The following is a 22,190-nucleotide window of genomic DNA, read 5'->3' as shown; positions in this document are numbered from 1 at the left end:
ATTTACTCCTCAAAACAACCCTATACAGGTACATACTGTGTGTATTCTCATTTTGTAGGTAAAGACACTGAAGCTCAGAGCAGACAGGAACTTGCCCAGGTTGCACAGGTGGCATGTCTAGAGCAGGAATTGGGATGCCCACTCTCATCCATCACACCACATTGTCTCCCTTGGAGAACACAAGGTCCTTGACACCTCTCTCTGGCTCTAAGAGCCACTGTGATGTACTATGTGAGAAGTCAGTATGAAAACCAAACCATTATGCCTCTGACTTTTTTTGTGCAATGGCCCTGAAACTAGAAAGGCAAAGATTTCCATGTGATGGAAAAGGGAACCTGCTGGGGACCAAGGGTCTCTGATCAAATCGAGGGTCCCTAGCCCCAAGAAATGTCCTTGTACCAGTGCAGAAGCTGGGCAACTCTAGCCCTTACCCAAATGGCTTCTCTCCCAAATAAAGAAACTAAAAAGAGAGAGTTAAAATAAGTTTGCCTAGGTGGAGAGATGGGGAATGAAGCGAGATGGTCTACAGCAGTATAGAGGGTCTTTGTACAGGAGAAGAAGAAAGCTCTGAACCACGAGAACACAGCAGCAATGGAGCCAAGAGGCTAGAAAGAAAGAGAAGCAGCAAACCCAGCTGGAGAACAAAGTGAAACAATAACACTGGCGGAAACAGAGAGATGTGCAAGTGAAATACAACAGCCCAAGCAGAACGCATCCCTTCTGCCTCTGTTAAAGAAGAGGGGTGCCTGGGTGGCTCAGTAGGTTAAGCAACTGACTCCTGATTCCGGCTCAGGTCATGATCTCATGATCTTGAGACCAAGCCCTGCATTGGGCTCTGCACTGAGTATGGAGCCTGCTTGGGATTCTCTCTCTCTCTGCCCCTCCTCTGCTCTGCTCTCTCTTTCAAATTAAATAGAGAAAAACTTAAAAAAGAAAAAAAGGAGAGATGGTCTTGTTGCAGGGCATAATTGTGCCACCTCTGTTGGAACTTCCCCTTGCTTAGCCTAATACTGGTCCTTTTCTTTATAAAAAGTTCTATTTTTCTAAAACATATTTCAAAAAAACTGTAGGAGCACAGGAATAGCCCCAGACTAAAGGGATCTGGAGGGTGGGTATAAAAATGACGGGACAGGCCAACTCTCTCTAGACAGCAAGCAGTCCCTGGGGTTTTCTGGGTCATTTTACACTTTTGGGGCTGTTACAGTTACTATTTCAGGAAACTGGTACACAGCATACTACATACACAAATGTCATATGATATTTTGTTTGATGTGACGGAAGTCCAAGTGTGTCACCACGAATTTACATTCTCGGTGCTTTGTGCCGCTCAGCTGTAACATCAAAGCAATTGTGTGACTTCAAGTTGAGCCAGGGCATGAATCTGGCTTTCTGTTAAACCAAGTGTTAAGGGGAGGGTCTTTGGTTTACACCCCCTATTTTAAAAAGCTTATCAAGCTTCAAGTGAAATGCGGCAGTTTATATCACCTTTTGGGGGTCCTCCTTAAGTCCTCATGATCCAGCTGGAAAATCCTAGCCAACAGTTAATATATCACTGCAATCCCAGAATTTCGCCTCACTGCTGTTAGGAGGCCAACATATATATACTCATGAACTAGGCTGGGTTGCAAAGAGATCTGATTTTGTTTTTAAATAAATACATTTAGAACCAGGGACTTGGAAGTAAAGAACCCAAGTTACTATTGGCATTGTGGGTTTTTTGTTTTTTTGTTTTACCTTAAGGACTTTCTAAACTAGACCTGATTGTCTACGTCTTGCAAGGTTGTGCCGAGCAGGGAGGGAAGAGCACAGTGCATAACCCAGAGTCATTTGTTTTATGTGTACCTAGTCCCAAAGCTCCAATTCCCAATTTAATCCATGTCAATGGATTCTTTCTAGCCAGAAAAGTGGGGAACTAAAGTCTTTACAAAACAAACAAACGAGCAAAAAAAGCATATTTGTTTACAATCTTCCAGTAGAATAAAATGGGGATGAGGTGGGTACAGGGTAGAGGGACAGATGAAACAAGATTAATAGTTAACACTTGTTAAAGCTAGGTGATACATACATGGAGGGGGGGTCATTATATCACTCTCTTTACTCTTGTATGTGTTAGTAATTTTCCATGATAATTTATTTTAATCCCATAGAAGTACTAGGAATTTCCATGAAGTACAGCTACTGAAGTCCAGGCTTGACAGGATGCTGTAAGTTATTGAAACCTGGGCAAAAGAATCAGCCTGTTAGCTCACCCCCTTATCCTTCAGGTTCTCTACACTCCTGCCAGTTCAGATGCCACCTGTGGGTGAGTCACCTGGTCTGTACTTTCCCACCTCCTTGCCTTTGCCATGCTATTTTCCTCTGCTTAGAATGCCCCCTTTCCTAACACCTCAGCTCCAACTATCCAAATCCAACCTATGGAAGGCCTTGATCGAAGGCATCCTCCTCCTTTGTTAAGTCTCGAATTACTACATATGGAAAGAATCTCCTCTTCCTTTGAACTCCGGAACTTTGCTGGTGCTCTCTTGGGCACAGCCAACTGTGTAACAATAACATTCATGAGAATAAGAAGAATCATAATAATAGCAGCTAGTACATACTATACTGAATGTTACTATGTACCAGGCATTTTAAATATGTCATCACTTTCCTTACAATATCTTCTGAGGTTATTACCTTGTATTATCACACCCTACAGATGAAGATCTGAGGTTCAGAGAGGTCTAAGAGGATCCACTGTGATGTGACACCAGATGTGTCACCATAAATTTTACGCCGCTGTGCATATGAGCCTTAGTGATACCACCAGAGTAATAGAGTATAAATTAAAGTCTGGCTGGGGCAAAATTCTAACCTTCAGGAAGACCTGAGAGCCCACATTCCTGATGACTACAATACTGTATATGCCTATTCTTTCTACTGAACTGCAAGCTCCTTCAGGGAAAGGACTATATCTTTTTCTGTTTTTGTATCCCCCATAAGCACTGTCTAGTACAATGCCATGTATATAGAAGATACTCGATAACATCTAGTGGACTGAACAATGTATTGCTACAAAGCAGTTCTGTACAGCAATTCTGCCTAAGGACTATGCCCACCTGTTGCAATCTAGCTCTTGTCTACCTTCACCAGGAAATTAGATGGACAAACAGCCCATGCAAGAACTGCCTACGCATCTCTCCTCCCACCACCTCTGTCCACAGTCCACAAAACTAAAATGGTTTTCATCTTTTCCCTACACTGGCATCACAAATGACCAGAAAGAAGTCTTCCCTGATGCTATTTTTTGTAGCCTCCCAGTTGCGGACTCCCTCTCCCACCACCCTCTGCAAAATTCCCACCCCTATTAGCCTTAGGAAAGGCCAAAGGGAGTCAGATTGTGTCTCAGTGATGACTCGGGAAGCTGGAACTGAGCAAAACAGGCTGATTTCCCTCTTGAGTTTCCTTTCTCTTATTTCTCCTTTCAGACTGCTTAAACCTGCATTCTTTCCAACCAAATTACACTACGTTGCTGCTGCTGTTCTTTGACTATATTTTGACCTCCCTCTTGAATGCAGTGATGTTCTCTGGACTGGCCCTCAGAACACCTGGGGAGTAGGCTTGGTCGCCTTCAGTTCCGTCCCCTAAACCCTCACAACATTGCTCTTCTTCTAGCTACAGGTCTTCTCCCTCCAAGGACCCAGCTTCTGCTGTATTTCTGCAAGGTCTTACTCCCAGCTGACTTTTAAGAACTGAGAAAGTCCTAGCTGATGAGTAGGTGTGAGTTCATCACATGATAAATGTCCTCTTCTCAACTATAGCTCTTAATCCAATTCCCACCATCAATATGAGCATTGTAGTAGAGGAAAAGAAGAGAAGAGAAGGCCTTCTAGTCCTGAAAGAATGAGGCAATAATGGTAAAGGGACCAGCAACGGGGGTGAAATTTGGGGCAGAGGCCAGTCACCTGTGGCTGGCTCTAAATGTTCCCTCTTCTGGACTCCCCTAAGCCATGTTGCTGGAGTGTTAATGTGATGTGAATTTCCACAGTTTTTTTTTTTTTAATTGAAAGTTATTTGCCTTGGTCATAAATTTAGCTACGTCAGCAAAATACCCTGGGGTGTGTGTGTGTGTGTGTGTGTGTGTGTGCGCGCGCGTGTGCGCGCGCGCACACACACGCACATGGTACCTATCTGTGAAGAGGTAGATGGGGGCCATGCTGAATTGTGTTATATCAAACAGTACTCACGCTTTATCTAATGTCACTCATCTTGACAGCACTGCATTTTCAAAATTAATAAAAAGCATAAGGAAGCTGCTGCACAATCACCAACCAGAGAATCTTGGCCACCAAGCTAAATATCTAGTCATCTGTGTTGTACATTAAGTGTGAAGGCACATATCACAGTTTGGGATTTAAATGGAAAAATCAATACCCTTCAGGAATCTGCAGTTGCACAGCAGATTTTTCTATCTGCCAATGCTTTGTTTGTCAGTGCCTTCTGATTACACATACTTGTGCATTCCAGGCATCGATTTTGCTTTATTTCTGTTTAGGCTACTTAACCCTCTTCCAAGCAGCAGAGGCTGGGGGTGTGGGAGAGAGGGCAGAGAAAATAAACAGTCACTAATACAAGTCTGAGTCAATGTTCAGTCCACCTGGCCGGGGCACTTTCTGTCAGTCCCTATATGTAGCCATGTGTCCTGATCATCTGCGAGCCTAGAAGTAACCTATTCCCCTAGTGTTTTTTTCCAAGGGCCATTGGCAACCCCAACAAAGTTCCTCCACTTTCCAAACCCACCCCTGCTCTTGCTACGGTGAACTATGCAAGGTGGCTCTGAAGCTAAGAAAGTACTTTGGAGCAGGACTTGCAATCTTTTTTCACGAAGTCTTTAAAAATTTGCTCTAAGCTGCACTAAGAAAACTCCAAGGACTGCCTATTTCTCACAAGAATGTTCTAGCTTTTTCATATAGAAGCATCACTTTTCCCAGCCTCATATCCAGCCAAATACCACTGCTTTTCTTGTAGTTGAAAAAATTAAATTTCTCCTTAGAGAAATAAGCTTCCTTGTTTTTTTCTCTTTATTCTCCTTTTTCTTTTGTCACAAAAAAACTATGCTGATGAAAATAAAGCATTTCTTACAGTGACTAAAAGGACAAAGATTGTACACATCTCTCAAAACTACTGCTAATACACTACTGTGTCTAAGCATAGCAATGATTAAACATACATTTTCTCTAAAGGTAGCTGGAAAAGATGTTCACATATATATTTTACTTCCTCCTGTATGAACCGACCACAACCAGGACTCAGCACATTCGTTTTAGCAATAAATATTTTTTAAAAATCAACTATGGCATATTAATTTTAACTGTTTCTCTAAAAAGAAGTAAGATACTCCCCAAAGCATTTTGATACCAAACATAGCATTAATGGCCCCTACGGTCTTCTGCTGGATAACTATGGTTACAGAGGGAAGTATTAAAAGGGAAATGGATGAAAAAGATTTCCCCAAAATAGGTCATGCTAGGAGGCCTGGAAGCTTAAGAGCCCTAAGGTAAAATATAAGGTGAGTTAAATCATCAGAAAGCAAACAAACAAGCAAACAAACAAAAAAAAAAGCAACTGCATTGATAAGCAGCGAATTTGCCTGCGGACTGATTGGTCAAGGGGCTAGACACACAGCATGAGTGGCTCTATTGTAACCATGCAGTTTATGGAGCTGGGGGGAAAAGAGTTTCTCACTGTCAACATCTAGCTGCTGCGGCTAGGATGGGTAAGAACTGTATTTTTCTCTCTTCTCCTGCTCTTTGGACACTTTGTTTTTAATGAACAGTTGGTATCAGAGCTAAGTCCAAAGACTGTTACATGTGGGATTTCCTAATGCGGAGACCTGGCAGAGCTGTTCGGTGTTCAGCCAAAACACTAAATAGAAATGAGACTACCTCAAAATGTAACAACGGAGCATCCTCATTCTCTTTCAGTGTTTTCATTTAGTTGGAGCAAATGTTTTGCTTTAATGCAATTGAAAAGAAAAGAACATTTAGGGACAACATAGCTAGATCCCTCATAAAGCTTCATTTTCAAAAGCAAGTGCTTAAATATCTAAATAAATGACAATTCATTCTCTGTTTACTTTAGGTAAACAGCAAATGCATCGCGGAGTACTCATTTTCAAAAGCTAATCAAGAACATTAGGTCCCGACAGATTCATTTAATAGAAATATAATAGGCATTCCTTCTTGCTTTTCATCTTGTCTTGCTGTAAATGCTAAAATGAACAGCAAATTAACCCTGCGTTGGAACAGAGTCCCTGTCACAGCTGATACCCCCTCTCTCGCGACTTGTAAACATCCCCGCATCCTGTCGCTGCTTTGACTTCTCCTACAGAGGAAAGACGAAAGTGCCTGATTGAGTTTGGCAAGAGAGTGTAGGAACACTTGAATCCTAAAGGGAGTACTGCGTGTCAACTCTGCTATCTTTCCCAGCAGAACAAAATATTACCATGCTGTCTCCTAAAATAGTGTACAATTAGGAAGGAGGAGGAGGAGTGGAGGTGGGATTGTTTTTTTTTTTTTTTTCCAAGCTACATATATCGACTGTCTTTCTCTCCATTTTTAACTTTACTAGCCATTCTCCAAATGGCTGGTTATAAACTACTATACAGAACAAGCTAACAAAGACAGGGCCATCCACGCTCTATAATCAGATATAAAAGATTTGCACACAATCTGAGATCTTATAGTTAATATTCAGTGATATCAGAATTAGCATTTAGAACTCTATACAGAAAAACTGTAATACTTCATAAATGATGTAATAATGAACAAACCCTTTCAAAAACTGTTTTCACTGTGCTAAAGTAACATTCTAGACTTGTTGTAAGTATGTTATTCTTACAAGTAGTTCGCAGTTATTCTTGAAGGCAAGCCTTGGAGTTTCCTTAGCATAGTGCTGCTGGGGGAAATTTTCAGCTTGTCCATCTTCATCTCTAGCCTGAAGGGAAATATAATGGCCTATTTAGGGACTTAACAAATAATGGAAGAAAAAAAAAAAAGCTAAAAGCATAACAGCTCAGACCATTAAACAAACGGGAATCCAGAAATAACAACATTATTAAGAAGTTTGTTTAAATACGCAGTACGCCTTTTAGATGTCAAAATTCGGGGTTTATTTTTCTTGACGTAGTTTGGTTTCGACATGCAAATTCACTGTGGTGTGATATTTTAAATGATATGAAGCAAACCAAAATCAAATAGTTTCGTTGGCAATTAACCACCACTTTGGTCTTCCAGTGGCTTTCGTTGCACATTGAGGATTATATGACATACGTACGTGTTTAAACTTTTTGGCATGCTTAAGCAATCTCTAGATAACGCACTTTAAGAAAATTCTAATAGCAAGGCCACAAGAAAAGCAGTTTGCATCGTTATATTTTGCATCGTAATACTATTAGAGATAAACTGATTCCCCTTGATTTTTAAATAAAGATCTGAAAGGAGCAATGATCTAGTAAGAACAATGATTCTTCAATCGAATGCAGTAAAAAAAAAAAATAGATTTAATTAAGAAGCTGCATTAAAAGTTACTAGTTATTTTGATCTACGCTGTTAATTAAGAAAGCTGAAGTTTAAATGGAGACATTAACAGAACCCGTTAGCAATACCGCTTGCATACAGTCTTGTCCTCCTAATCTCCATCCGTTTCTGGTTTGGAGTGGGAGAGGGGGAGAGGTAGGTGAAAGGAGGCGTGTCTGCAGCACACTCATTAAACCATTCATTTGGGTGACACTTGCACCTCGCTCTGCTCTCATCTCATCTTAGCCCTAACTGCTCCCCCTTTCCTGGCCTCCTGAAATTCACAGCTGAGCTGTCTCCCTCACATATGGCTTGCATATAATTATGCATATTCCATTTTGCGCTGCATTAAAATGATGAGCTCCTGGCTCCCTGCCAGCTGATTTTAAAAAGCCCAAGTGAAGTAGGAAAAAGGAGAGAAACACAGGGAGAGCCGCACAGGAAGCAGCAGGTAGTTCTGTCGGCTGTCTCTTTAGATAAAATGTATGTCTGGCACCAAGGGAACAGCTGAGAACTACCTGTTGTGATGTATGGATCGAGGAGGAGAAAACAATGAGCGTATGTCTGGGGCACAGCGATGACAGCACTTGGGTGGTGTTTCTCCTTTAATGGAGTGAAATTTGCCGGCTGACAAGTATCACTCAGAGCTCCTCGGCTAGAAGAGGGATCGTCGTTTTAGAAACGGAGCCGTATTTTGTACATTTAAGGATGTATAGCTTGTTTTTTAACAAAGCCTTCTGCTACTTATTACAGGGAGGGAACTGGATGGAATTTGGAAATGGAATGTCATGGGCAGTAATATTTGGGTTACAAGAAGTTGGTGGGAGAAGAGAATTGCTCTGTTTTGGTTTCATTTTTGAAATGTATGAACATCTCTGGGATTGAGTGCCTTTTTATTATACCTTTTATCCCCCCCTACCAAATCAAAGTAAAATAAAAATGCAGTTATAGGACTGGACTACATGTGACAGAAAGCGTAAGCTTTGTTCACGTTCAGTGGTTATCAAGGCACTGAAAGCGATGATGCTCCTTCTCACAGCGTCTCACAGCGTCAGCTCTCCTCTGCAGCTACATCTGGGCTTAAGTTAATATAGTCTTAAATGGGGCCCACTTTAAAGTGGAGTGTATAAATAAAAGGCAGCTGGAGGAAAAACAATAAGATGCCAATGGGTAGCAACGATGTTAGATTCTTCCATTCTCTGTAAGTGTGTTTTAAGCCACTCTGTGAGGTCTCTTGACGGCTGATGCTACATCTACTTCGTCTTTCCTATTCTGCCATTTCTAGTGCCTTACTTTTAGTTGGTACTTAACAAACGTTTAAGTGATGAAGAAAAAAAAAAAAAAAGCCCCATACATGGATAGTAACTAGACCTTACCATAAACAACTCTGTAGAAAATGCCACCTCGAAATATGCTAAAGTTGGTGGTTAGGTTTATTATATTCCTGATGCACTATGATACATATGCTTGGAAACACACTTAGCATATAGTTTACGAGGGCTACTATTTACATATATATGTCTATATTCAATATACATGTATCTTGTGTATAAATATTCATAAGGTGGAATATGTTTATTATGCATGTACTATGTGTACACATTCATACACACCAGATGCCTGGGGATATTTTCAACATTAGTGGCAAAAATACATCCATTCCACTTATACGTAAGGTGATCACAATGCTTTTTATGTTTTTAAAGGACAAGAAATAATCCCATTGTCTAATATTTGAAGGTGCTTCCTCAAAGGAGCTAAAGATTTCATATAAAGACTCATAATTTATGAGGTGGAATAAAACAGCCATGGAAGAGAAAGGAGAGGGAGATTGAGGGGGTTGGAAGTGAAGAGAGAAAGCCAGAGATTTGCTTCTTTATGGAGCTATTTGCCTCTCCATCAAACCCCATGGCCCTTGGAATGGTCTGCCTCTCGCAAGCCATCTGATGCCAGAGTGCAAGACGTTCCATCCTGCAGCCATTTGCCGCATTGCCACCATGTGCCACAGAACTGGGAAGCATACAACATGCTAGGACCCCCAGCACCGTCTCCCTCATGTGTGTGTGCACACATTGAGCAGTCACCCGCCTCTCGCCAGAGTAATTCCTTTTGCATTCTAAAGGGTTTTTAGTGTAAATTTTAAAACTACTATTCCTAGGCTAAGTGAAATTAAGTGCATTCAGCGAGGGCAATAATTCTCCACTCTTGACTGCATACTAGAATCATCTGGGGTGGCTTTTTAACATTGGAGCCCATCCTGCCCCCTCCTGTCCCACTTTTTTCCAAGACTCTGATTTAATTGGTCCAGGGTGGGGCCCGGACATGGGTGTTTTTTAAAAAGCTCTGGGGTGATTGTAATGTACAAGCAGGGCTGAGAACCACTGATCTAAGGAGTGTGCCCAGAGGAGGGGTATCAAGAGGAGGCTCTTGGCAGAGTGTCGGCAGAATGTTCTCTAACCACGTCCCGACCCCACTAGAGTGAACTGCTATGCAACACTAAGAGGATGTAGGATATGGCCCCTGGGATGGGTCTTATTGTAAAGACTCCAGAGATGACACAGCTAGCTGATCGCAGGCAAAAAATCCCTTATTTTAGTTCTTGGCATGAAAAATAATATTGGAAGAACTACTAGACCAGCTCCTCAAAAGGCCTTTCTGAACCTCTACAACCAAGTCAAAAATCCCCATGTGCCCTCGCTTTGACTTGACACAGGTACAACTTTACACCGGTTGGTGTGATTTTTTTGTCTTCTCTGCAAAGTAGCAGACGCTTCCTAAGGGCAGAGATAGTGCCTGGTTCCTCACCTCTGGACCTTCAGCCCCAGCCACTGCATGGTACACGGTAAGTGCTCTGTGGGAATGAGTTCTGTTTTCATTCCTGCAACTCGATGGCGATGTTAGACAAAAATCCTAGTAGAATCATTTTATAACCTGTTATATATTGAAGTCAGTGCCTTCTGCCTCTGCCCCATCTGGGCTGGCAGACAATGGCATATCGAGGCAGGGCTGCGTAAGCCCTGCAGACATTCAGAATCTCTGGCCATGGTAAAAACATGAAGCAGAATGACTTTTAGTTGTTTTCTTTTATTGTTCTTAAATTCTTCACAGACCATGAGCAATCTCACTGCCTTTCTTGGGGCAGACCACCCCACTGCCAGCTCTTGGCATCTCCTGGGGCCCGGAGACCTGTGTTGATGTCTGACTTTGTTCTGGAGTGACCAGTTCTGACAGAAGGAATGCCAAGATACATGATGAACTAATTCTCTCCATGTGTCTTATTCTCAGCAGCTTTATTCTGACTAATACGCTGGATATTTATGCCAACTATGGGGAAAAGCAAACAGGAAGCTTTTTTTTTTTTTTTTTTACATTTTACTACAAATGCGATCGCCAAACCAAAGGTACATTTCTTATCTACTATTCTAAGAAGACTCCACCTCTTGCCATAAAATAGAAATAGAAATCCTTCAATTAAACTGCAAAAAGTAAATATCCTTCATTTAAACTGCAAGGGGATTTCCCCATCTTGCTGACAGTCATGTTGTGCCTACCATTTGAATACATATTAGATTATGTGCGACACTTAGACCCATTGCCTCTCTACCTCAAAAATCTCCGGCTTAAACAAATTCATATTCACCTCTCTCTCCCTTTCCCTTTTTTATTTTGATTCTTACATACGGCAATCTTTGGTTCTCTTTCAAAGAATTCACTTCTTCCTTTGGGCCAAAGCTTTGGTGTCGTGTACATCTTCAAGCAAGATCAGCATGTTTTCTCCTCGAGAGTCTCCCTTAGAAAAGGTGGAACATTCTAAAATCAGCTCCACCGGGCTATACCCCAGAAAAGTGAGATTTTTCTGACTCAACAAAAAGGTTAACACTGCTGCCATTTAAGTGGAAAGATAACTATGCTTCCCAGTTAAGACCTCCCTGTGATGAATGGGAGTTTACACCTCTGTGTCGCCGTGATTTCAGAACTTTTTTGGAAAACAAGAGAAGGTTCTTCCTGGAACCAGAGTGGGGAGAGCACACAGAGCGTCTAGACTGAGCGTTCCGGTGCTGTGGCGGACTTGGCACACACCGGCTCACACACGTGGTGTCGTTACCAGACTTGAGAACATCAAAAATAGTGCATCTCCAAGTTGGGGGGGGGGGGTAAGTTTAGAGATGAATAGTTGCAGAGAAAAACTTTCATTTTTTAGAACGCACTCTTTGAGCCAGGAGTAATAGAATTTCCGTTCAAAATTCAAGACAAAAGCACAGGGACACATCACCTCTGAAAACCCTTAGGATTTCATTTTCCGATTTCCGGTCCCATTTCCGGTCTGTCTTTCCTTAGCCAAATGCCTACATACGTTTCTCTTGAAGAAACTCAGAAAGGAATAAACTGCAACTGTCATGTGTGTTGGGAACATCTCTGTGACCTTGGCATAAAGGTCAGCCCGGTTTCCAGGCCCCTCAGTGAAGTTCAGCCAGTGCTGGCCCTGGGCTAAAATAACACAAGGAGGCTTGTGGAGTGGCTCCTGCTTCTTCTGGATTACAGCTCAGCTATTCTCATCTTGGTGGTCCAAACTCCTCACGACTGAATGCCCAGTTCCCTTCAACTGGATTCCTGTCCTTTACCCCCATTTTCTCTTTGTAAAACTAGATTCCATCTGTCCTCCCCCACTTCTCCTGGAAAATTCTTATACATCTTTTAAGCGTTCATTCAGTCTGTAGCTCCTTTAGGAAGCCATTCCAGACCTCTTCCTCCTGATCCTAACCCGGGCTCTGTACCCCTCTGTCTATATATTTATATGTATCAGCATTCCACCCATTGCATTGCATTATGACCATCTATGTGTGTGTCTTCCCCACCAATCTGTGAGGTCCTTGAGTGCAGAAACTGTTCTATTCAGCTGCAAATCTCTAGAGCCTCATCTACTGCCTGGCATATTATAAAGACTCCATAAATGGTGAGTGAGTGAATGAATGAGTAATGAGTTCCTGTCCTTCAACCCTAGCATCTGGACATTCTGCCTTGCACTCTAGTCCCCAGAGGTGAGTGCCCTGCCCCTGAACCTCAGGAATCAACTCCATACCTGAGTCTGAGCAGGCCTCTGCCAGAGTTCTCTGATCACACCTGCCTCCCACCTGGACCCTCACTGGCTACTCCATGCACTTCTGCCCCACACCTGTCCCTCCCACCTGGTTAGACACTAGAGTCTTAGCCTCACTTCAGATCTTGTACTCAATTTGGACTTAAGCCAATAATCATTTTGTCCGTGTTTCTCTCCTCTGCCTCCCCCTCTAACCTCTGGTTGTTGCTTAACAAATCCTCATCCCCAAAAGTCCATTCTCAGATTAACCAACCCAGGGCCTTGCTCCCTGTTTCTTTTATCTCATCTGGTCATAGTGCCCCAAGTCAGTCTGGAACTCCTTGGTATAACTCATCTTGGGTTATGACTCATGTCTTATCTTCCCTACCAGATTGGAAGCTGCTTAAGGGAAAATGGATGAAGCCCCCATGCTCAGCAGAGTCCCTTGTACAACAAACAATCCTGTAAGTATATGTTGAACGGATTCATTAACCCTTTGCTCCTCCTTAAGCCAAGGTCCAGAAGCGTTCTGTTTTTCTCCACCCTGAATGGTCTGCCTCTACAAATGGATCCCCTTAAGTGTGAGTTGTTCCTATGCAAATATTCAAGTCAGTGAACATCAGATTGCAGAGAATGGCATGGCTTGTGGACAGGATTATGTGTGCATGCAACTTGGGTAGAGAGCTTTCTCTCGCACAGAGGACTCCCACCTGGCATCAGGCTCCCTGCTCTGGAGACACCCCAGGCATGCACAAACATCAGTTTCTGGACCCAGGCATCTGCTCAATTCACGTTAGTACTAATTTTTGCGTCAGACTCCCTGGCCCTCCCTTTCATTAGCTTGTCATCAAAGATTGACTATGGGATTCCTGCAGTGGTGCTCTTTTACTTTGTTCTTTTAACAAAATGTATTTAAATTCCCATTTAGCAAGCAGGCCAAGGGAGAAGCTGTTTCCCCAGTGACGTTCCTCCTAATTCTCCATCCTCCATACCTGCCAGGCTCCTCTGACAGCTCCCACATCTCTGATGGATGAGATGGACTTATTTGCTGCAGCTATTTTTTCACTCCATGCAAACCTTTATATATATCATAAATTTTTAATATCCAATTTGGAGTCTTCAAAGAATAACGGTAACAAATATGCAACATGAAGATAATGGGAATCAAATCATGTTTATGGCCTCTAGGAGCATCTCCTTAAACGATGTCAGGTCAGAACCACTCAGAGCTGTGAGCACGTGAGGCTACCAGGCTGATCTCGCGCCTGATTAATGGCTGCCCTTACTCAGGGGCCCTAATGGATTGCATGACAGTTACGGCAACAGATTCCACATCAGCCTGAAATACAGCTACCACACCAGCTAAAATATATCATGCTCATCCCAGCACATTACAGCTGTGTCCAGAAAAATCAGAGCAGTTGCTAAGTGGTTCTGAAAATCCCTGTTTTTGCTCCTCATTTAAAAAATCTGTTCTTCCTATATTGGACAGGACTACTGGATTTATCTTGCACTGCTTTTTGTCAGGTCACCTGAGTGTCTTTGGTAAGAACTGTCTTACCAAACTGGTCCGCAGGTAAGGCCCAGCAGCTGGGGCATGCAGCCCCCTCTTCTGTTCTCTGCTAAAGTCACACCACCATCACATCCCAAGCAGCTTCTGATTATCCCAGGACCCTCAATCCATGGGGGATTATCCAGGCTCCTTGATGGCTCCCCTCCTCCCACCTCTTGCCTCCACCCACCAATTGCCTTTTGGCTTTTTCACTCACTATTCATTTGTATTTATTACCCAGGGTCATGTGAGGGGAAACAAAAGGCAGGCAATTCCACCATGTTACCCGTTGGCACCTATGAAATACTTAAATAATTGGCCTAATCTAGGCATTTCAGGTGGTCCTTTTATTCCTTTCCTCTGAAATCACTAGGCAGAAGGGGCTGGACTCCAGTCTTTCTATACAGACCTCAGGATGGGCCTAAGGAATTAGAGAAAATGCGAAACAGGCAAGGCTGGAAAGGGACCCCAGGACCCCATCTGTAAGAGTAGGAAAGAATCCAGACGTAATGGAGGAGATTTACTATCCACAGGAAGTCTCCCTCGAAATAACCTGGGCTCAGATGGGAATAGGAAACACACTAGAACCAGATGAAGGTACTGCTCTGGATATTATCAAAGATTAATAGTAACAGCTAACATCCCTACAGCTGTTATGAACGTACCAGACATCATTCTAAGTGCTTTATATTTAACACACACACCCACCTATATACCAAAGCAAAACAAAAGCTTATGATTAGGTACTATTATCACCTCCTTTTTATATACAAGAAAACAGGAGCACAGAGAGATGATGTTGTTCATACAAAGTCGCACAGCTAACAAGTGGTGGAACCAGAATTCAGACTCAGGCAATCTGCCTCCACAGCCCTCACTCTATACTTGATGATCTGCTAGCTCTCTGCTAGTGGTTTAAAACAAAATCAGTGTTGGGGCACCTGGCTGGCTCAGTCGGTTAAGCGTCCCACTTTGGCTCAGGTCATGATCTCACATGAGTTCAAGCCCCATACTGGGCTCTCTATTGTCAGCACAGAGCCCGCTTCAGATCCTCTGTCCCCCTTTCTCTGCACCCCCCCTCAAAACAAATAAACATTTAAAAACTTTTTAATTGAAAAAATCAGTGTGAAATCACTTGAAAATACTGATGTCATTAAGCTAAAAATATATGTTATTAATTCATTAAGGGAGGTTTTCATAATTCTCTGGTTTTCTTGGGTTTTCAATTCTAAGATTGAATACACCAAAGAAATGAGGAAAAGAGGGTACTTAAGGACAAACATAACTGAAGGTGGTGGTGGGGTGGTCTGCAAAGAGCCTAGGAAAAAGAGGCAAGAGCAAACATGAGTCAGTAAGTCTCTGGCATAGGCTGAGGGAGATGCTACTTCAAAATTTATAAAATTAATCCTTAAAACAAACCAACCTCTTTGGCCTGATTCTTATTAAATAACCTTTGGATCATTGATTATGACACCTAAGCCCATCAATTCCAGAATGACATGTCCTACAGAGCTCACTCAACTATTCAGATCCTTTAGCAATTTCCTTTGTGAATTTCTAAAAGCATTATCAATATTATCATATTATTTTTTATTAGTCCCATAAATGGTTCTGCACAGACTATAAAGGACATTGTGTGTCTTATGTCATTCAGTCCTGGCACTCCAGTATATAAATGCAGATTGTGGCTTTGGTTAACATGAATCAGCTCATCAAAGCAGTGGATGAACTGTGGACGAATTTTTGGATGAACTGGCAAAGTGAAGTCCCTGGACTTGTCTAGCCAAGGAACAGGCCAAGATTGTGGTGATTCTTCAAGAGTTGGGGTGTGGGGAGCCAAAGGCCAGTTCACTAGCCTCTGTTCAATACCACAACACCCTCTACGACTAGGAAAAATTGAGACAGAGCAACAGTAATGTAGCCCTCATCAGGCTGATGGCTAATTAGCTCAGTGGGAGAGGAGATGATGCAAGAGGCTCAGGGGCACTTCCTGAGATAGTTAGCTTGCCCTGTTGTCCCTGTCACAGAACATACCCTTCATCATGTCCTGCCACATCACATGCATAAAGGTCTTAGTAAAGGGGAGATGGACACCAGACACATGTGAGAGAATGTGGATGAATCAGTGTGCATCGCTCACTGCTTTTGGAAGAAATAACTCAAAGGGCATACCCGGGTGATGATGGTCATGGATAGCTATGAATCACAAATTGAAACACTTGTGTCCTTGAAGTAGTTTCTCATTCTGAGGTCAAGGACTATGATTTCTTTTCTTTTTTTTTTTTTTTAATTTTTTTTTTTAACGTTTTATTTATTTTTGAGACAGAGAGAGACAGAGCATGAACGGGGGAGGGGCAGAGAGAGAGGGAGACACAGAATCGGAAGCAGGCTCCAGGCTCTGAGCCATCAGCCCAGAGCCTGACGCGGGGCTCGAACTCACGGACCGCGAGATCGTGACCTGAGCTGAAGTCGGACGCTTAACCGACTGAGCCACCCAGGTGCCCCGAGGACTATGATTTCTAAATTAGCAGCAATACTTGTCAAAGACCATGGTGTTACAATTGTTATCTGTAATAAAGGTTCAGTGCTCAAACCAACCTTACCAGCAACCACAGAAATGCCATAATCAGGATCCAGATACTACAGGACTGTTAATATCTCTGCATGGTTCACATGGGCCTCGGCCTACCTCATTCCCTTGGTGCCCACCAACCTGCAAAGTAGGCCTGTAGATGCCCCATAGAGGTCTGCACTGGTTCCCTACCAGCTCCAGCTTTGAGGCTACTTCTATACCACTCTCAGCTCTCAACCCTCACTCTTGGCTCTAGACCTGCCTTGGAAGCTTTGATCTGTGCACTCGGCCTGGCTGGAGCTGTCTCCATAGAGGCTGCCTTGAACTAGCCATTCGGGTCCTCCACCTTGGATAGCTACAGAAAAGTATCCCATCCTGGTCACTGCCCTGACCCGGGACAATTTTACAGTCAGCGTCCTATAATGGTGCCCAAAATATAATGTGTCTTAAAGATAAGGTTTCCTTAGTAAGAAACAGAAGTGCGAATTATGCAATGGTTTTAAAGATCTAAAGTTGGCCTGACATAAAGAAGAAAGACCAAGAGTAGGAGTAAAATCCTGGCTGTTACTGTGCCCTGTCCACACAGATGCTCTGACCAACATGGAGTGATGCTGTGGCTTGTACCAGTGGTGGCAGGCAAAGGAGAAAGACAGGGTGGCACATCTATTCACTGTGCCTCCTGGGTCTTTCCAAGTGTGAAGTTGGGATGTGATTCTGAACAGGATGGTCCTCCTGACTGCTTCAATTATGAGCCACGTACCACTTGAACTGCTAACAGAGGTGCCATCAGGCTTAGAGCAACAAAGTCAAAATTACCTTGTTTCCAAACCCAGGACGGATCAGCCTCTCTGAGGAGGCAAATGTAAAGATGGCAGCAAAGGAGCTTCTGATCAAATGGCCCTCTCCGGAGTCTTAATTTTAAAGCCCTGCCATTCTGCAAATGATAAATGGAAGTAATAAAAAGCGGGACTGTGACATGTTTAAAGAGGGGGCAATCTTTCAAGCAGAATTTGACTTGTGTTGAGGGAAGGGCCTGCTGAAGCCAACAGCTGAGTACCAGATTAAGGTCCATGCTTAGATGATGATGTCAGTTAACACTTGTTCCTCTGTCACCCCTTTTTGAAAGTATTATTGTTTTTGTTGTTACATTTCCAGGAGTTACATTTTAGAATCAAAGCCTAAGTGACAAAAGACAAAAAGTGTCCTGGGTTTCCACATCCTCTCTCTGTGTAGTATAGTTGAGAACAAGAAGGTATAGTTTTCTCCTGCACAGCGAGCAGCCCTGCCCCTCCTGTTTGTCCCATTCCTCTTACCTGACCTTTCTGGTTACCGAAATTCCCAAACTATTCCAGATCCTTCATACTCTGGTATCTCAGTTGCCCAGTGGGGTTCTAGATATAAGATAACTAGGGAGCCACATCAGAATAAGGCTCCCAGAATGCAGACTGGACCCCACTGGAGAGAATATCACTGCTTCCAAAGACATCCAATTCAATGACTGCTTCACAGAGATGTCACCACAAAAGAAAAAAAACTCAGTATAGAAGTCACTTTGACAGTGGCATTAAGATTAAAGATTGTTCTCTGCCAGACACCATGTTAAACAATTGCAGACTTTGGCTCATTACTCCCCAAACCGTTGTAAGTCTATATGACCATTACTACCCTCATTTTTCCAATAAGGAATCTGAAGTGTAGAGAAGTTCAGTGACTTTTCCAAAGCAAACGAGCTAACAAAGGCAAAGCCGGGGTCCAAATGCCGGTGTTGTGACACCGTGCCCAGGCTCTTGATACCCATGCAACACTGGCTCTTCCACAGCAGCTCAGTCAGCAGAGGATGTTGGCTGACAATGAGCAACAGAAACTGTAGATATTACTAGAAGGCAGAGAAGTCAAGGTTCAAATGTCCCTGCGGGTCCTTGCAGGAGAGAGGAAAACTTTTCCCTCTGATCTCCCCTCTTCATGGTGAAGCACCAATGACCATTGCAGTGGTCAATGGAGCCAGCACCTCCCTGAAGGTCAAGGCCTGGGTGTCAGTCTTCTAGGCCAAAGGCAACACAGGCAACAAGAACACAGCCAAAGGTTGAGCAGATCCAAACCCTAAGCCCACCAGGATGGAGGGCAATGACCTTTCCAAGTATTCTGCACTTGAGGTATGGGGTAAAAAAAGAGGGAAGGATGGAAGGAGAGGGAGGGTGGGGAGTTGGTGTGGAAATGGGAGTTTGCCCGGGGAGTCCTATAGGGCAGCAGGAGAAGCTCTGCACAGAGATGAGGGGAGACACACCCCTTAGGTTGACAGACTTCCCATTGGGGGCCTGCTTGTTTTGAAATCCCTCTTATATTTCATTTGCAAATCTACATGCTTAAGATGATGGGATTCCAAGGTGAGAGTGGGAGCCTGAATCTTTTCTTGGGTGTCAACGTAGACTGAGCCATGTTTTCAAGGACAAAAGATCCTAAATTCATAAAACTTTCCTTGTGGTTCTTACCTAATCATAGAACAGAAAACTGTCAAATGGTTTGATGTGGAAAATAGTAAAAGGGGAACAGGAATGATCATTTGATATAACTATTATAATATTAGCCTTCTCTTGTTACTAAAACAAGCAGTGTTTACATGCAATCAAGTATCCGAGTGTGTGAAATAAAGAAATTTCACTCTTATCTTTGCCTTAAGGAATGACAGACCTTTGCCTTTGAATGACAAAAATGATTTGTCTAATTCTATAAACTACAGGTTGTACCATCTGCCTTTATACAAAACCATTCTACGTGGCATTGTGACCCCATAGAAAACAGACCACAATGACAAGGACACATATATAACTTTTTTTAAGGTCCCATTCATTCATTCACTCCTTCCTCATTTATTGAGCATCTACCAACGTGTCCAGCAGTTGTAGACAACTGAACAACTAACTATCTAAAATGAATGGTATTCGGAGCATCTGGGTGGCTCAGTCGGTTGAGCATCCAACTTCAGCACAGATCATGATTTCATGGTTCATGGGATTGAGTCCCATGTCCACGCTCTGTGCTGACAGCTTGGAGCCTGGAGCCTGCTTCGGATTCTGTGTCTCCCACTCTCTCTGCCCTCCCCCCACTCACACTCTGTCTCTCTCTCAAAAATATAAACATTAAAAAAATAAATAAAAAGGGGCGCCTGGGTGGCTCAGTCGGTTAAGTGGCCAACTTCGGCTCAGGTCATGATCTCACCCCATGAGTTCAAACCCGCATCGGGCTCTGTGCTGACAGCTCAGAGCCTGGAGCCTGCTTCGGATTATGTGTCTCCCTCTCTCTCTGCCCCTCCCCTGCTCGCATTCTGTCTTTCTCTCTCCTTCTCTCTCTCAAAAATAAACATTTAAAAAAAATTAAAAATAAATAAATAATAAAAATAAAATGAATGATATTCAGCCCACATGTCCAACACATTTTAATTTTTTAAGTTCAACGATAGTAAAGCAAAGGATCCCTTGCCAAGGTCTAACCATTCACAATTTGGAGTGTCAAATATCATACATTTATATCCTATTTAAAATTTAGATTTTAAAATAATTATAATTTTTTAAAGTAAATAAAAGTCAACCACAAAAGGCAAGAAGTAGAAAATATTCGCATAAGCAAACAAGAATTAGGATGAAATAAAAAACCAGAAAAAGTGTGAGCAAATTCTCAAAGGCCAAGCACTCCGTGTGCCATTTAGCTGAGGATGTTAATACAGAAATGGGTGAGGAGGGCCATTTGGTGCCAATACTGAGCTGAGTTTGATTTCTGGCACCAGCAATAAAACAGGGGACATAACATCCAGCTCAGAAATTCAATTAATTTGAAGGATTAAATGAAACAATTCATCGCAGGTCCTACACAATGCATGGAACAAAGTACTCAATATAGGACAGTTATTTAAATTTCACAGACCCACTTTCTTTTCTGAAGAGAAAAACTCAGCTGGCTGGAAGGCAACAGGGACTCACTCTCTCCTATCATTAAAGTCTTGATTAAGTTGTGCACAACTATACAGCATGCTCAGCAGCCAAAGACCGATGTCAGTCAGAAGACACTGGTGAAGAGTTGAGGGCTTTTTAGAAATGCATAAGCACTAATCAGGATCTTAACCCTCTACACATCGATATCAATGACCACTTCTACGTCTCTTTCACCATCTGACTACTCATTCCACTTCCTGCAAATAAAGCATGGTTGTGTTTTCTTTTTTTATCCCTTCATCTCCTCTTGGGTTTTGCGAGCAGTATCTCCATCAAGCAACTTTCTACATGGGCTGAGCAGCTCCCATCCAGGTGAGCAGCCAGAGATTCACGGAGGCTACCACGTGTTGAATTCCGCGGCCCTCACCACACCTCTGTCAACTCAACCAAGGTCTTACTGTCGGTGTCTTCCTTGCCATTCATATCCTCTCCCTTTATTCCTTATTTCCAGCTTCTAACTTCACCCTGTATCAACTTTGTTTCTAACTCAGTAACAGAGGACACCTGCATCATCTGCTGATTTTAAATGTTCCGCAGAGGTCTGGCACCCATACACTGTGACCCACACACTCTTTCCAAGCTGAACGGCCTCACCAATGACAGAGGATCAAGACAAATTACAGGGGAGAATTTCTAAACAATCCAATGTGTGGTTCACCATTTTCAGAAAATGTGTAAATGAGAGGATATAGTTTTCTTATTCAAAAGGCAAAGAAGGCTTATTCTTTCCTTTAACTAAATGTTTCCTCATTTATTAGGCCCTTATTCATTTAAGAATTCAGTACAAAACTGTTGCCTTTGAGTTTTGTTTTGTTTTTAATGTGTTCATCCTCATCTTTTTGACACATCATCTCTCCTTCACGCTCTTTAGACAGGACCCTGAATCACCTGGCAGTCTCTCCTCCATTAAGTGAGACTCCCCTCTCCTAGCCACCTGTGCAATCGGAAACAGCTTTCTTTTATTTTACAGATTTGCTTCATCTTGAAGTAAAATGTCATTTCGTTTCTATTTCTCCCCACCTCTTGCCCTGCCACAGGAAGCTGCTGTACAGGTACCATATAATGTTTATGCTCATTTGTTTCTTTGTATTACATCCTGCCCTCCTGTGCTCCAGAATCGGATGTCTACAAAGATATAATCAAAATGAAATTGTATTAGTTTAGATCAACATCTGTGGCAGCAATTCCTTAAATGATACAAACAAGGCAGTAGCTATAATGTCTGTCTTGTTTCAAGGTAAAAATGAAAAATGACATCTTTGATGGAGAAGACTCCACAGAGACCCGGGGAGAAACGCGGCCTCTTCCCCTGCTCACAGACAGCTCTCTTTCCTGTCATATGGCTGACAGGTGTGTAATCATGTTCCTTAGTCACAGTTTGTGTTAAAATAACCAATTACCAAATGAATGAGAATTGAGCTCTAGTGTGACTGTCGCCACTGTTGCAGAC

The 22,190-nt window shown here is 42.7% G+C and overlaps 1 protein-coding gene across 1 annotated transcript in view; it reads right to left on the bottom strand.

Moving 5' to 3' along the window:
* The window catches only part of LOC102963925 (sine oculis binding protein homolog), a 163,003-nt gene that overhangs the window by 59,626 nt on the left and 81,187 nt on the right, over positions 1 to 22,190 (bottom strand). Inside the window, exon 5 of the mRNA XM_042986909.1 lies at positions 6,877 to 6,972. Coding sequence (XP_042842843.1) covers positions 6,877 to 6,972 — 96 coding nt within the window. The remainder of the gene's footprint in view (positions 1 to 6,876; positions 6,973 to 22,190) is intronic.

Source organism: Panthera tigris, chromosome B2 (genome assembly GCF_018350195.1).
Source record: "Panthera tigris isolate Pti1 chromosome B2, P.tigris_Pti1_mat1.1, whole genome shotgun sequence".
Classification (NCBI taxonomy): Eukaryota; Metazoa; Chordata; class Mammalia; order Carnivora; family Felidae; genus Panthera; species Panthera tigris.
The sequence above is the reverse complement of the archived record's forward strand: the minus strand, read 5'-3'. Positions and strand labels throughout refer to the sequence as shown.